This window comes from Ostrea edulis, chromosome 6 (genome assembly GCF_947568905.1).
Source record: "Ostrea edulis chromosome 6, xbOstEdul1.1, whole genome shotgun sequence".
Lineage (NCBI taxonomy): Eukaryota > Metazoa > Mollusca > Bivalvia > Ostreida > Ostreidae > Ostrea > Ostrea edulis.
The window spans coordinates 47,689,104-47,703,871 of NC_079169.1; the positions used below are offsets into that span (position 1 = coordinate 47,689,104).

Below are 14,768 nucleotides of genomic sequence, written 5' to 3' on the forward strand. Positions count from 1 at the left end.
TTTACTGTTTTAATTAAAGTTGTAATAAACTTACCTCTCTGGCCACACTTACTGTGGGGATCCGGGATAGAATAGGTCCGATCAATAGCCTTTGTTTGCCGTAAGAGGAGACTAAATGGTACGAGGTCCTGTGTCACTGCAGGTGTGGCACCATAGATCCTTCCCGGGATGCTCTATGGCCATAAGCGCTGAGCATAGACCTAAATTTTGCAGCCCTTCACCGGCAGTCTCCATATGAGTGAAATATTCTCGAGAGGGACGTTAACCAATATACTATCAATCAATCAATCAATCTCTGACCACACATATAATTTTACACAAACTACATTTCATAAGACCTTTAATCCCAATTTATCATAAGAATTCTTCTTCAAACTTTATCATATACCTAAAATGCAATATAAACAAGACACATAATGAAAAAGATCAATTCACAGTAACAAAAGAAAAACAAACTATAGCAAATACCGATGAAGCATCGAACTGTGAAGGCAGACATTTTAGTTCTTCGTAAAGCGGAATCGTGTAATTGATTTTGGTTTTCAAATTTGAAAATGTAGTTATTGGAGTTGGAGTTTGCAGCGAATCTTCTTACAAACATTATCACCGGATTCAACGCAACATTGATGGGTTCGGTTTTGTTGGAACGCAGCTTCGATTTGGGGGTGTTATGGAAACCGTTCTGTCTTATCAAATGTTTCCTATAATATAACACATATCCAAAATACAATGCACGGGTTGTCGGATAGTGTAGTCTTTTCTTTATTTGATACTACTCAATAACAAAAGTAACCCATGGGATTGGAGATCATTCATGGACTATTGAGGTGTTATCACGTACCCACCAATCGTATATTTTTCTAATTTTCCCATTGAAAAATCATGTTACTGTCGCTGTTGATCATTTGGGAAGTTCTGCAATTTATGGACATGGTATCTAACCATTTGAAAGTGCTTACATGTACTTTTGTAATATACGGTTTATAAGTTCATATTTCTCTAAAACACGATGTTGTAACATGGGTTCGGTTTTCAGTTTGTATGGAGATTCGACGCCTTTGGCGTTCTATAGAGTAATTTACAAGAGTTATGAATGGAATACGAGATTTTCTTTCATATTTCCAACATATTTTGATCGTTTTCATACCCACTAGAATATGCATTATGTGCAATACAAAAACTATAGTTAACTTTTCGCACAAGAAAAACCAGCGGTTGAAGAAGTCATGCCGGAATATTGAGGGGCCAATATAACGACTATTCCTTCACACATGCGTCAGATAACGAGAACGAGGTTAATCTTTTTTTGTTAATTTGAAATTCTTTGGCTCAAAAAGCGGGGACTCTTATCTATATTTTGAATATCTCCTTTTGATGAAAAGGTCATATAAAGATAGCCCGAGTCACTCATGTGACCTATTGCTATTGGTCTGCGTCCGTCGTCGTGCGTCGTTCGTCAGCAATTGGACATTTTTAACTTTTTGATGACTACCATTCCAATTCTTTTACGTAAAGCAGAAACGTTTCTACCAACTTGTAACTTTTAAGACCCCCGGAAGAGAAGTTCTGACTCCAGGGCCAAACCATCTTCGCTAGCCAAAGGTGACGATACACGGTGTTCCTCGTCACCCTTGCCTAGCGAAGATGAGGCCAAACTTGACTTATAGTGTTTATGTGAAAGTCTTCTTTAATGCTGTTGATACTAAATTGAAAGTAAATGGATATTGAGAAGGAGCATGTCGACCTTTACCGAATTGTTTCATGATCCCAGGGGTAGAGATTTGGTACCAGGCTAGGGGGCCAAAACGGTTATAGTGATTAAATGTCTTTGTCGTTTATTACACTTTTTCTTTGATTTTGCTGATGCTATATCAAAACTAAATGCATGTGCAGGACAAGCAGAAAGGGGTGTACCAATATTGTGAATTTTACAACCCCAGGGTTAGAGGTTCCAAGGTCAATATGGTCATACACTGTTCATTACATTATATAAATTCTTCAGTAATGTTACTGACAATAGACAAAAGTAAAATAGATATTCAGGAGGAGCGCAATTATTATGATGTATTAAAATCACTATATTCATTGCCCCTTAGTTAGGGCCAAGCTCTGAATAATATGTAGTAAATTGAATTGTAGTAAATTGAATTGAATTTTTAAAATTCACTTCTCTCTAATATTCCTATATAAATGGGAGATAAATTGCTTGCATCATCATAATGCACATCAAGTCCTCTACTTAAATGTATGAACATTTTGCCCTTGCAACTATCCTCCTCCTCCGGTAGGGATTCGGATTCCAGGATGAGAACAATATGTGTAGTGCTAAAGTAGAATGTTTTGAAATTTAGAAAAACTTCTAACTTTTCCCATAAATCATGAGAGATACATAGAACGCTTAATTATAGTGTACATTACACCCTCTCCTTCCATTGTAAAACTCATTACATAATTATAGTGTACATTACACCCTTTCCTTCCATTGTAAAATTCATTACCTATTCCAGGGACCTCTTCAGAGGCGAGGTCATTGCATTATCACCATTTTTAGTCCCCTACCGACGAAGTCGAAGGGGACTTTAGGTTTGCGCTCCGTCCGTCTGTCTGTCTGTCCGTCAGTCCAGCATACAAATCAGTTTCCCACACTTTTTTCCCTTTGCAGATATTTATTTCATATTTGGTACATCGCTTTGCCACAATAACTTAATTTTTTCACTAAATTATGGCCCTTGGACTTACAAAAATCGCATGAATCATCAGTTTTCAGCACTTACTTTCTCTGTTTTTGCAGATATTTATTTCATATTTGGTACACTTTTTTGCCATAACAATTTACAGATTTTCGAATTTGGTTTCGGTCCGATGATTTTTCACTAAGTAATGGCCCTTAGACTTAGAAAAATAACATGAATTATAAATTTTCTACACTTTTTTTGTTTTTGCTTGCAGATATTCATTTGATATTTTGTGCTTTGCTTTACCATTCTAAGTTACAGATCAAGTTCAAAGTTGATTTTTTTTCTAAGTTATGGCCCCTAGACTTAGAAAATTACATAAATTATACGTTTTCCGTGCTTGTTTTGTTGTGCTTCCAGATATTTATTTGATACACTGGTACATTTGGTACATTGCTTTGCCATAACAAGTTACAGATAAAAGTTCAAATTTGGTTTTGGTCCGTTGATTTTTCAATAAATTATTGCCCTTGGACTTAGAAAAAATAGCGTGAATGATCACATTCCGGTCTTTTTAGTGCTTACAGGTATTCATTTATATGTGGTACATTGCTTTGCCATAACATGTTACAGATGAAGTTTGAATATTGTGATTTTTCGGCCTTGGACTTCGAAGATAGTGCGAATTATCATATTTTTGGACTTTTTGTTTTGTTGTGCTTGCAGATACTCATTTCATAATTGGTACATTTTTAGTTCGCCCCTACAACGTTGATAAGAACTAGTGGAGTCACATCCACACCAGCTTAAAGTTTACATCCAAGTTTCTTGTTTCTGTAGGTAAGAATACTACTCATTAAAACTTCTAGCATAGTAATACAACAATGTAGCTAAATTCATCATGATCACCAACATTTCACAGTCCATTGACTTGGTTAAAGACCTAAACCTAATCATAAATTTGTCTTTTTTCCTGGTCTAGTCTTTGTACATGGATAATAGTTGATTTCCAATCATTCCTATCCTGGTTCCCCAAATTCCCCCTTTATCATAACCTACATAAGGAACTTTAAATATTGTTGCGGTCCAGTAATTTTTGCGACCGGTAGGGAACTATGTATTGCCATGAAATACTTTCAGAATGCTTGTTGTAAAATGATAAATGTTGAGAAAAATAGTCTATTTCCAAAGAAGTGGGAAATAAAGTGAAATAGTAATGATAATGTTTATATTTCTATTATTAACGTCTCAAACAGATGTTCGGGAAAAATATTTCCTATCATAAATGTATTGCACTTATCTGCACTTGCCCGGTTATGAACATTCATTGCGGAGAACTTCTCGAACAGAACTGTTGCTGTAAATTTAGTTGGCCGTGAGTTGTTTACTTTGATTTGTGCGCAATTGTATACTAACAGAAAAAAGAAACTGTGCATTATTCAATATATGAAAAAAAAAATTAAAAAAAAAATAACGTCGAAAAACGTCAATTTCAGCACACTCGAAAGACACTGGTATTCGAACTTGAATTAACAAAGTTAATAACGCGTGTGACCACCATTTGCATTCACGCATGGTTGACAACGGCGCCTCATTAATGCCACTAAAGTGTTCAGAAATGCTTGAGGGATGTTGTTCCAGATGTTGGTTAAAGCCTGGTCTAAATCAGCCAATGTCACTGGCTGATTTGGTAAACGGCGTAGACGTCGTTCCATTTCATCCCAGACGTGCTCGATCGGCGATAAATCGGGGAATACAGCTGGCCAGGGCAAGACATCGACATTTTGTTGAACAAAAAAGTCCCTGACTACACTTGCAACTTGTGATCTTGCGTTGTCTTGCTGCAGAGTGATTTGATTTTGCTGTCTCTGTATGAAGGGCATCACATGGCACTGAATAATTTCGTCTCGATAGCGTACAGCGGTGAGATTTCCATTGACAATTTGTAGAGGGGTCCTTCCACGTGCTGTTATTCCACCCCACACCATAACGCTACCTCCACCGAATTGTCGACGTTGCACAACACAAGCGTCCTGGTACCGCTCCCCAACGCGACGATACACTCTACAACGGCCGTCACTGCTATCCAAATGAAATCTGGATTCATCAGTGAACAGAATATTGGCCCAGTCCTGTATTCTGAATTGCAGATGTCGTCTACACCACGCTAGTCTAGCGATACGATGACGTTGGAGAAGTATTGGGTGCACCGATGGACGTCTTGGTCTGATGTTGTGCTCGCGCAGACGATTACGCACAGTTCTTGGACTGATTAGTCGAAGTCCAGGAATGCTACGAGCAGTCAAACTTGCTGTCTGGAAACGATTTCTCAGGTGCACAAGTCTAATGTGGTTGTCCTGTCGACGCGACGTCACACGAGGACGCTCAGAACGTGGTCGATCCCGAGTGTTACAAGATTGTTGGAAACGTCTCCATAATGACTGGATGGTGTTCCAATGAACTCCAAAGTGTCTTGCTACGATATTTTGTGCCATTCCAGTTTGAAGCATCCCAACAGCACGATTACGTATCGTTGGGTTTCGCTGAGTCGTGGTATGACAGAAGGGTAAATTTTGTCAAAACTAAAGTACTTCCCTTAACGAATAGTGTCCAAACAAACCTTTTACACTTCTTTTCCCAAACAGTATTGCCCAGTAAAACTCGTGCGTACGAACACTTCAATAAACAACATGTGTTCACTAACCATGAAAAAGTCCGTGCATCTGAGTCGGGTACTATCCGATATTGTTGAAAAAAACATCACCTTTTTTTTATATATTTTTTTATTAAACTTCATATTCACAATATTTTTACAAAAGCAAACAATAACATATACATGCATGAATAGTTATGTACATATATACGCATACATATACACACACACATGTACATACAGACATGCATAAATACATATACATGTACACATAATAGATTATTTTCAGTTAAATAAATGATATTAAAGTATATATATATATATATATATATATATATATATATATATATATATATATATATGAAAGTTTTGGGCGGTTTTTTTATAGAAGAAAAGACAGGTTAGAGATGAGAGTTTGAAAGGAAGGAAGAAAGTTATGTAAAGAAATGCATAGACAGAAACAGGGCTTTTCATAGCTTATGATGAATGCTCAGTTTTTTGTAAGGCATTTTTCAAACCAAGTGTATTTCAATTTGTCAGGATTTAAGACACGAAAAACGTCACATAAATTTTGATTCTCCATAAGATGGATAAGTTCCATACGGGCTTTGGGGTTGTTTAAGTTTTTGTAGTTCATTGTATCTAATTTTTTTTTATCCATCACTAAGTTGAAGTCTCCTGCCATAATGATGTTCTGATCATTCGATAATGGTTCTAATTTTTTTTTTAAATAGGTTACAGTAGAATTGGGGTTGATCCGCATTTGGGCCATATACATTTATTAAAGTAAATTGTTTTTCTTCAATTATGATTTCTGCAATTATGAAGTTTCCTTCATTGTCTATCACTGTGTTTTTTATTTGAAATTCAAAATTATTTTTGAATAGGATTGCAACACCCTGAGAGTTTGATTGGTATGAATTGAATATTCCTTTATATCCCCACTGTGAAAGTATAATTCTCTCTTCATCTTTTGTAAAATGGGTGTCTTGCAGGAAATAAATATTGAAGTTTTTTTTGGTGAAAATAATTCAAAACATCTCTGCGTTTCTTATAGTCACCAAGACCCTGACAATTCACAGTTAATTTTTTTTTTTTTTTTTTTTTTTTTTTTTTAGATATTCATGATAATTTTTGAGTGTTTTATCCATAATCAGTGATGTAAAAATTTGCAACATTCATCATAAGAAAAGAAAAGAGGGAAAAAAGAATAGAAAGGCAAGAGAACATAATGTAGATACTTTTGACAGGAACAACTGATTCCAAAAGGAAAAAAAATCACCTTTATCGTTTGTTTAGATTTTATAAATATAAGCAATAAATATAGAAAAATTATACTAAATTTTATAATGCACAGCTTCTTTTTCCCGCTAGTAGATTTTGTTACCGACGGTGGGTAAGTTTTACTCAGTCACTCAGGTGACCTATTGCTATCTGATTTCATCCGTCGTCGTGAATCGGTCGTAAGCTTTTGAACATTTTCATCTTCTTCTCTTAAACCTAATTTTGGTATATAGCATCTATGGGTAAAAGGGAACAAAAAGTATGACTTTTATGGACCCTACCTACCTGGGGTGGCGCCCAAACCACCAAAATTAATGCAATTTGCAACAATCTTCTTTACTCCAGACATTTAGAAGGAGCAGGTATCCCTTAATCAAAATTGTAAATTTCATGATCCTAGGGGTAGGGGTTTTCATACCGATTTTTGTCTTTATCATTTGAAATACTTTCCTTAATTTTGGTGATACTGTATAAAAACTAAATGCATATTTAGGAAAAGCAGGAAAGGAAATCGTGAATTTCGCAACCCCAAGGGTTCTGACTCTAGGGCAGGTCTAGAATGGTCCTATAGTGTTGATATAACATATATCATGTAAAGCCTTTCATCAGCTGTATAGGCACTAACTTTCAGGAACATTTGTGCTTTAAGAACACATCTTGTTATATACTGCTGCTGAATAGTAGAATCTAACTTAGATGTGCAGAACAGGAAAATAATCCAGATTTCATAGCCCTAGTGATACTTTTAACTAATATTCAGGTGACCGACAAAGCCTGTGGGCCTCTTGTTTAAAACTGAATTTCAGCAGACAGATTGCTTTCAACATGATAAACAATTTGATTTATCTGTGCTGCCATATGATTAACATGTTTGGCACAGGTACATGTTTCAAATTTTTGTTCATCTTCATGAATAATATACCTAATGATCGGTTCAATGAGAAATTGTAAAGCCAGAAGAGCGCGATTTGTGACGGCGCTATTGCACTTCTACTATTATCCCTATCACGACACTATTCAGAATACGAAGATATCAATACTTTTAAAGAATGTAGTGAGTGCCTTGATTACGATTCTCGTGGGGATCCGGGTTAGAGTAGGTCCTCATTACCCCCTTGCTTGTGGTAAGAGACGACTAAATGGGGCGGTCCTTTGGGTGAGACCGCAAAAATCGAGGCCCCGTGTCACAGCAGATGTGGCACAATAAAGACTTTTTCCTGCTCAAAGGCCGTAAGCGCCGAGTACAGACCTAAATTTTGCTGCCTTGTGACATTACCATATGAGTGAAAGATTCTTGAGAGGGCTGTTAAACAATATGCAACCAACCAACCTTGATTACGAAATCAACCAAGCATTTAGTTCCCTGAAATTACAGAAGGCGCTGGGCATCGATGGAATACAAGCAAAACACCTGAAATACGACAGATATAGAGTTAAATTATCATCTGTGTAAATTATTCAATGGTATCATGAAAGTTGGAAAGATTCCCAAAGAACGGAAAAAGGGTATAGTCTTATATACAAGGGGAACAATAAAGAATTCCCTTGCTATCTATTAGCTACAAACCAGTACCTCGATCTACCACCGTGTGTGTTAAAAATGCTGGAAAAATATTAATAATGGAATGCTGTTTTCACCAGCAAAATTAAGTTTTCACAGTAAGGGTTTCAGAAGAATCCGTGTCGCATGAAGTTCAGGATTTAATCTGCAAGAAACAAAGGATCCATACAGGGCGACAAAAGGAAAATACCTATAGGGGAGAACATTTCCGGAAAAGTCACATTGTTATATCAAGTTTCTTTAGTTGTTTTCTGTTGCACATATAAATGTATATGATTTTTTTCATATATTCATTTCGAACCTATAATTTATCATCTACAGTGTTAAAATTAACCTTCAAAGTTGGCCTAAACAGCATTTTTCTCACTTAAGAACCGATTTTGGCTTTGAAGTCCTTCAAGGCAGGTCTGTCTCTAAGATTTTTTGGGACATTTTGATAGGTTACAATTTTATTCAAAAACAATTCACAATAATATTTTAGGGGCACCCCTACCTTTGGATCGAAATTCACGGTTAAAAAAAAAACAACAACCAAAATCCTTGTTCGTATACTTAGAGTACCTCGGTCAGCTGCACAGCTGGCAGTATTTTATCATTTTATCGATACCTGTTTTAAAAGAACACTTGTTTAAAATGTGGTAAATGAGCTGTAGTGTTTCTTTAAAGTTACGAGTTCTGGATTGAAAATCAGTGAGCCGCAACAATAATGTATAACGTTTAAGGTAGATCGATCCTCATGTGACGTCATTAGTTTTCGCAAAAATCTTTATTAATTAAACTTTGTGTATGATAGAAACTATTGATAGTAAAAAATATATATAATTTCTATAGATAATTAATTATTTATATACTTTAAAAAATGTCAAGGGGAATAGCTTCTATGCTGGTATTTCCTCTACTGTAAATGTAATTTATACATATTTCTAAATTAGTAGTTTTTCTAACCTGCTGAAATTAAAATTTGTCATTTCAACAAGAAGTTCATCTAATTTTTACTATTCTACGAAAATGTGTGATTTTCTGATGTTGACCTATACTTCTGATGTTGACCTATACTTCTGATGTTGACCTATACTTCTGATATTGACCTATACTTCTGATGTTGACCTATACTTCTGATGTTGACCTATACTTCTGATGTTGACCTATACTTCTGATGTTGACCTATACTTCTGTTTTTGTATGTCTGACATCTTAAAAAGGAGGACAACATACACATTTTGTTTGGTTATTAATTAAATTAAACTATATTGAGTAGAAATTAATACAGTTTTTCCACTTTCAACCAGTCACATGAAAATGTGAATTTTATGTCCTTTTGATAATTGTCCCTTGAGCATATCTAAAGTTTTATATGCTTCCTGGAACTGAAAGAGAAGAGATATCGACCTAAAAGGTTTTCATATTATGTTGATATGACTGAGTGAGTAGAATTGTCATTTCTTTGAAATTATGGGCTCTGGAATGAAAAATAATTAACTACTACAAAAAGGCGTAACATTAATTATATGTATCATTTAACTTTAATTATCAAAATGCGATTTTTATGTCTATTCTGATAATTGCCTCTAAAATATATATAAGATTTTCTTAACTTTTTGGTACTTTAAAATTATGTTTTAGGACACGATTTCAAGTTTTCTTGATGAAAGATCTCTTGTTAGTTTTAGACGGGAATGAAGCCATTGAATGGCTGGCCAATTTTGGCATCTGCGCATCATAGCATTTTATAGTTAGTTTGGTGATTTATTTGCGCAATAGATATCGAAAAATAATCATTCCATGCTTACATCAGTCTGATTAAAACCAGACCTTCAATCCCCCGCGCGCGCGTGTGTGTGTGTGTGTGCGTGCGTGCGTGCGTGCGCGCGCGCGCGTGTGTGTGTGTGCGTGCGTGTGAGCGCGCGCGTGTGTGTGTGTGTGTGTGATACCCCAGTCGTGTTATCCTATGGAGAGGTCTTGGGTTTGATTCGTTATCTCGGCACTAACGGTGAACCCAAGACGTTCCTATACCAAGAACCAGGCATCATAAGTACTTCTTTAGCATGTGACGGTAGTCGTTGTCACGATAAAAAAAACCCACCCCACTTCTACGACCTTGAGCGCAATACATAGGTCACATTTGTGTCACATTACCTAAAGCTGATGGCGTCTTCATACGAGTAAAAAAAATCCTCACATGAGATTTACGTGTAAAAGAACAACACAAACAAAAAATTTCCATTTATTTTACAATGATCATTCGGATATACAAGCATGGCGTTACCATTCTATCTTATATTGTATGTAGTTTTCCATGACGAGAATACGTCATTTCGCAGTTCTAAAGAAATTATGTATCATGTTACTTATAAATTCCAGTCATACGACAAAATTGACTTCCCAATGAAATATTTTCATTCTATATATGTCATGTAAAACCATCTTCAAAAAAAAAAAAAGAAAAAAGAAAAAAAAAAGAAGAAGAAAGAAACATTTAAATTGTACCTCGAAGCCAATATCTCCTCAATTTGAATGAAATATTAGAAAGCATAACAGTTACTTTCATAGTTTAAGAAAATGATATTTCATGAAACTATTCTAGGAAACGATGGGCTATATGTATATTATATACGTGTTCCGCACTATCTTTATATGCACTATTCTATCTTGATGTCTTTTGAACATATAAAACGAGAGGCAACTTTAAGACAACAGTTATCAAAAGCCCAGGCGGAATCATTCTTCACGTTCAGTACGGCACAATGACCAACGGAACAATTCGCCATATTACCATCATGATTATTCAACGAAAATGGCATAGAGAGATTGTTGGAGAAGATGGCGCCATTTGACCACTTCCAGGTGTCTTGTTGCGGTACCTGAGTGTTGTTCAGTCCTATCTGGAATACCGTTTTTGTTGTCGCCGAGAAGACATCTTTGAATGAAAAATAAATTTACATATGTTATTTTATAGATACAGTGTGTTCAGATAGAATGCAAGATTACGATCGTTTGCCGAAATCATATAGGGGATATGAATTATAAGGGTTAATCAAGCTGCATTCTCCTCACCTGCCGTAGACGGAAAACTCGCAAATCAGGCTCTGTGATCATAAACTGAGAATAGTCTTTAGTCAAAAATAAGATTTTGTATATACTCATGGTTTGTTAAAATTACATAGATACCTTACTGACATTTTGAATCATGTCTAAAATCTAATATCAGTATGAATTTTATCGACTGTCTATATCAACGCTACATTGATTAGATCAATTTCAAAATGTCCCAAGTCTATTCTACATTTATGGTCATGGAACCGAAGCTCATTTACTTCCAAAATAAAGCTGAAAGCCTGGACCCCCTGATTGTCCGGTAAAAATGTGTAAGAGTTTCATAAAAGAAACAATAGACGTAGATTCCACGAACTCCATTTTGATAATGCACACTTGTATGGCATGTCAAACGTTGTTATAATTTTCATTATTTTTTCATGTGTAGGGATTGTTTATTTTGGTTTGTTACAACGGATTTCATTTGTTTAAACCGTGGTTCGATTATCAAGCCATACGCTATATATTTTTCATGACTACTGATTACCTACACGTCGATTTCCTTAACTTATCAACCTCGTGTTTGAACATCTCGCTCGTTTTCAACATGATATAGGCTTAAACTTGATCAATGTATAACAATTCATAACAAATCAAAATAAACAATCCCAAGGATGCAATACAAATGAAAAATTATACAATACAAATGAAAAATTATACAATACAATTGAAAAAGTGCACCGCCACGGCACATTATACGCCCGTCACATATTGTTAACAGTATAGATTGTACCCATTAAAACATTTTTTTTAATATCACCTTAATTAAATGTCACAGTGACCTTAAAGTAGGATGCGACACACCTTCTACCTAAGATGCATTAGTTGACCAATTTTGGTGATTCTAGGTCTAATAGTTTTCAAGTTATGAGCCGGACAAGTTTTTGCCATATATGGCCATATCTTCTTAATGAAAAGTCACAGTGACCTGGTTTTAATGTGCGACACACCTTCTACCCAAGATGTATCTACAGACAAAGTTTGATGATTCTAGGCCTTGTAGTATTTAAGTTACGGGTCGGACACGAAAAAGCTAACAGACGGACGGACAGACGGACGGACATGAACGTCATACCATAATACGACCCGTCTTAAGACGGGCGTATAAAAATTATACAATACAAATGAAAATTATACAAATGAAAAATTATATAAACCAAAAATTAAAAGATTACAATACAAATGGAAAATATATAATGCAAATGAAAAATAAAAATTATACAATACAAATTAAAAATTATACAATACATATGAAAATTATACAAATGAAAAATTATATAAACCAAAAATTAAAAGATTACAATACAAATGGAAAATATATAATGCAAATGAAAAATAAAAATTATACAATAAAAATGGATAATATACAATTCAAATGAAAGATTATACAATATAAATGGAATTTATACAATACAAATGAAAAATTACACAATACAAATGAGAAAGATCAAATAATGCAACGCTTGACACGCCACATCAATAAATAAAACCCATCTTTTACTTACAAGAGTTGCGTATGTACATTATCAAGAAGTCTATTTTCTGATTCGTGTCTAATGAAATCAATGATCCGCCACGTTGTTTACATGATGTCATTGCGTAAAAGGATGTGATGTTGCTGGTCGAAGAAATCTGGAAAGCGATCCCGCCTCCCCGGTTCAATACAAAACCAGAATCAACATCCTGTGCTGAAAGAGAGAGATGCCAGTTATTCAGTCTTTATTTTCGTGTTAGGTCGCAAGGGATAGTTTAGATTTAAGTCCCCGTCAATTTTTTAAAACTAAAATGAGATTTAATATGTTTGAACCGAGTCTCTGGTTTGAAGGTCTGTATGTGTTATGAAAATCACTGAAATGATTTGTTTGGATGATGATTTGTCAGAGGCGGATATCACGTTGCCCCATAGTGAGGTGCATGGAAGTCAAATGCAAAACTCCAGAAAGGTTTAATTTAATCATCATATGATAGAATAATTCTGATCTTTCTGACTGGGCCGGCTGAGATTCAACAAACTAGCAAAAAAAATCAGGTATCGTTGGGTAAGCTTTCGATGTTTTAAATTATTCGATCATACAATAAACAAAAACTCGTGTCTCTAATTACTTTCGACTAGGTCTTGAATTCCTACAATAAACAGGTCAGTAAGATATCGGTCCGTCGACTCGAGTAGAAGGTATCGATATTTCAAATTATTCAATCATATACAAAAAAGCCAATGATTTTGACAGCACGATGCTTTAGCTTCCCTCGAAGTATAATATTAACCTGCCCCCTTGGGAAGTATTGCACGTCTCATGTAGCTAAAATATCGTAAGGACCTTGAAAATGTCAGCAATTTCATAGTATACAGGTACATGTAGGTGGTTGACATGTTCTTCTCTGGTATGAACATTGGCTATAACGGAGGGATCAGTGGCGGATTTAAGGGGGGGGGGGCGCAGCCGGCACCCCCCTTAAAATTTTCAAATTTATGGTAAATCGGGGTATCTTGTTTAGAAAAATGTACTAAACGACAAAAGAAGCAATAATTTCTTCCACTCCCGGAGAAATAAATGACAAAATCTTTTGATTTCTTGCATTACTTTATTGGGAGAACTTAATTTTGTTCCAGAAACCCTTAATTTCACCTTATTAGAAATGATAGAAAATAGTACAAATGACTAAATAGGAGACATATTTGAAGCCCTATAAAATCTGTAAAATCCCGGAGCTTCCGGGGGCTTTGCCCCCTGGGCCCCTACCAGGGATTCGCCCTGGACCCAATGGGGGCTTCAAGGCGCCCCCAAACCCCATTGCCTCATAAAGTGGCGCCCCTCGTAACCGCAATTCCTGGATCCGCCCCTAGGGATGAAATGTTGTACATGGTAGAGGATATGGACAGTGAGTTTACATAATTTCTAGCTTAGATCTGTTGAGTAATTTAAAGAGGGTAGCTACTGAAAATTAAAAATTGAGGAAAACCTGTACTTAGCCACCTTAAAATGAAGGCTAGTTAGATTATTGCATGTAGTTTAATTAGAATATTACCAAAATAGTTTATTGGCAAACTCACATGTAATTTCGTAGATTATGACGTCTCTTTCTGGTCTTCTTGGAGTGTACTCCCAAATGGAATAGTTGTACAAGAAACACTTCCCTTCTAACAATTTGAAAAAAATAGTTTGACATAATTCGTCTGAGGCGCACATATTTCCACAGGAGATAAGACTCATTCTTCCGTCTTTTAAAATCACATTCGAAATTGGCAGAAGGTCTTGGTATTGAGTGTTCATCTTAAAATATACACTTCGTTCGTCGGATTGTATTATTCCTTATAAAAATGAAAGAGAAAACGTGTGAATAAATATAATAACGTAAAATGTATTTTAATACTCTGTAATCGGAGATTCGGGGCATATAGCTTTTGGTCTCTCCGTTTGTCCGCAACAACTTTAACCTTGGCTATAACCTTTGAATGGGTGATTATAGTGTTTCTATATTTCACATGTGTATTCCTTGTGGT

General features: G+C 35.5%; 1 protein-coding gene across 1 annotated transcript; it reads right to left on the bottom strand.

The window, feature by feature from the left end:
• Positions 1-9,672: 9,672 nt before the first annotated feature.
• Positions 9,673-14,538, bottom strand: LOC125647213 (uncharacterized). Its single transcript, XM_048873906.2, has 3 exons — positions 14,319-14,538; positions 12,772-12,954; positions 9,673-11,090 (listed from the first exon to the last, which is right to left on the bottom strand). Exons 1-3 carry the CDS (start codon positions 14,536-14,538, stop codon positions 10,813-10,815), a joined length of 681 nt encoding a protein of 226 aa, XP_048729863.1. The 3' UTR covers positions 9,673-10,812.
• Between the last annotated feature and the right edge of the window lie 230 nt (positions 14,539-14,768).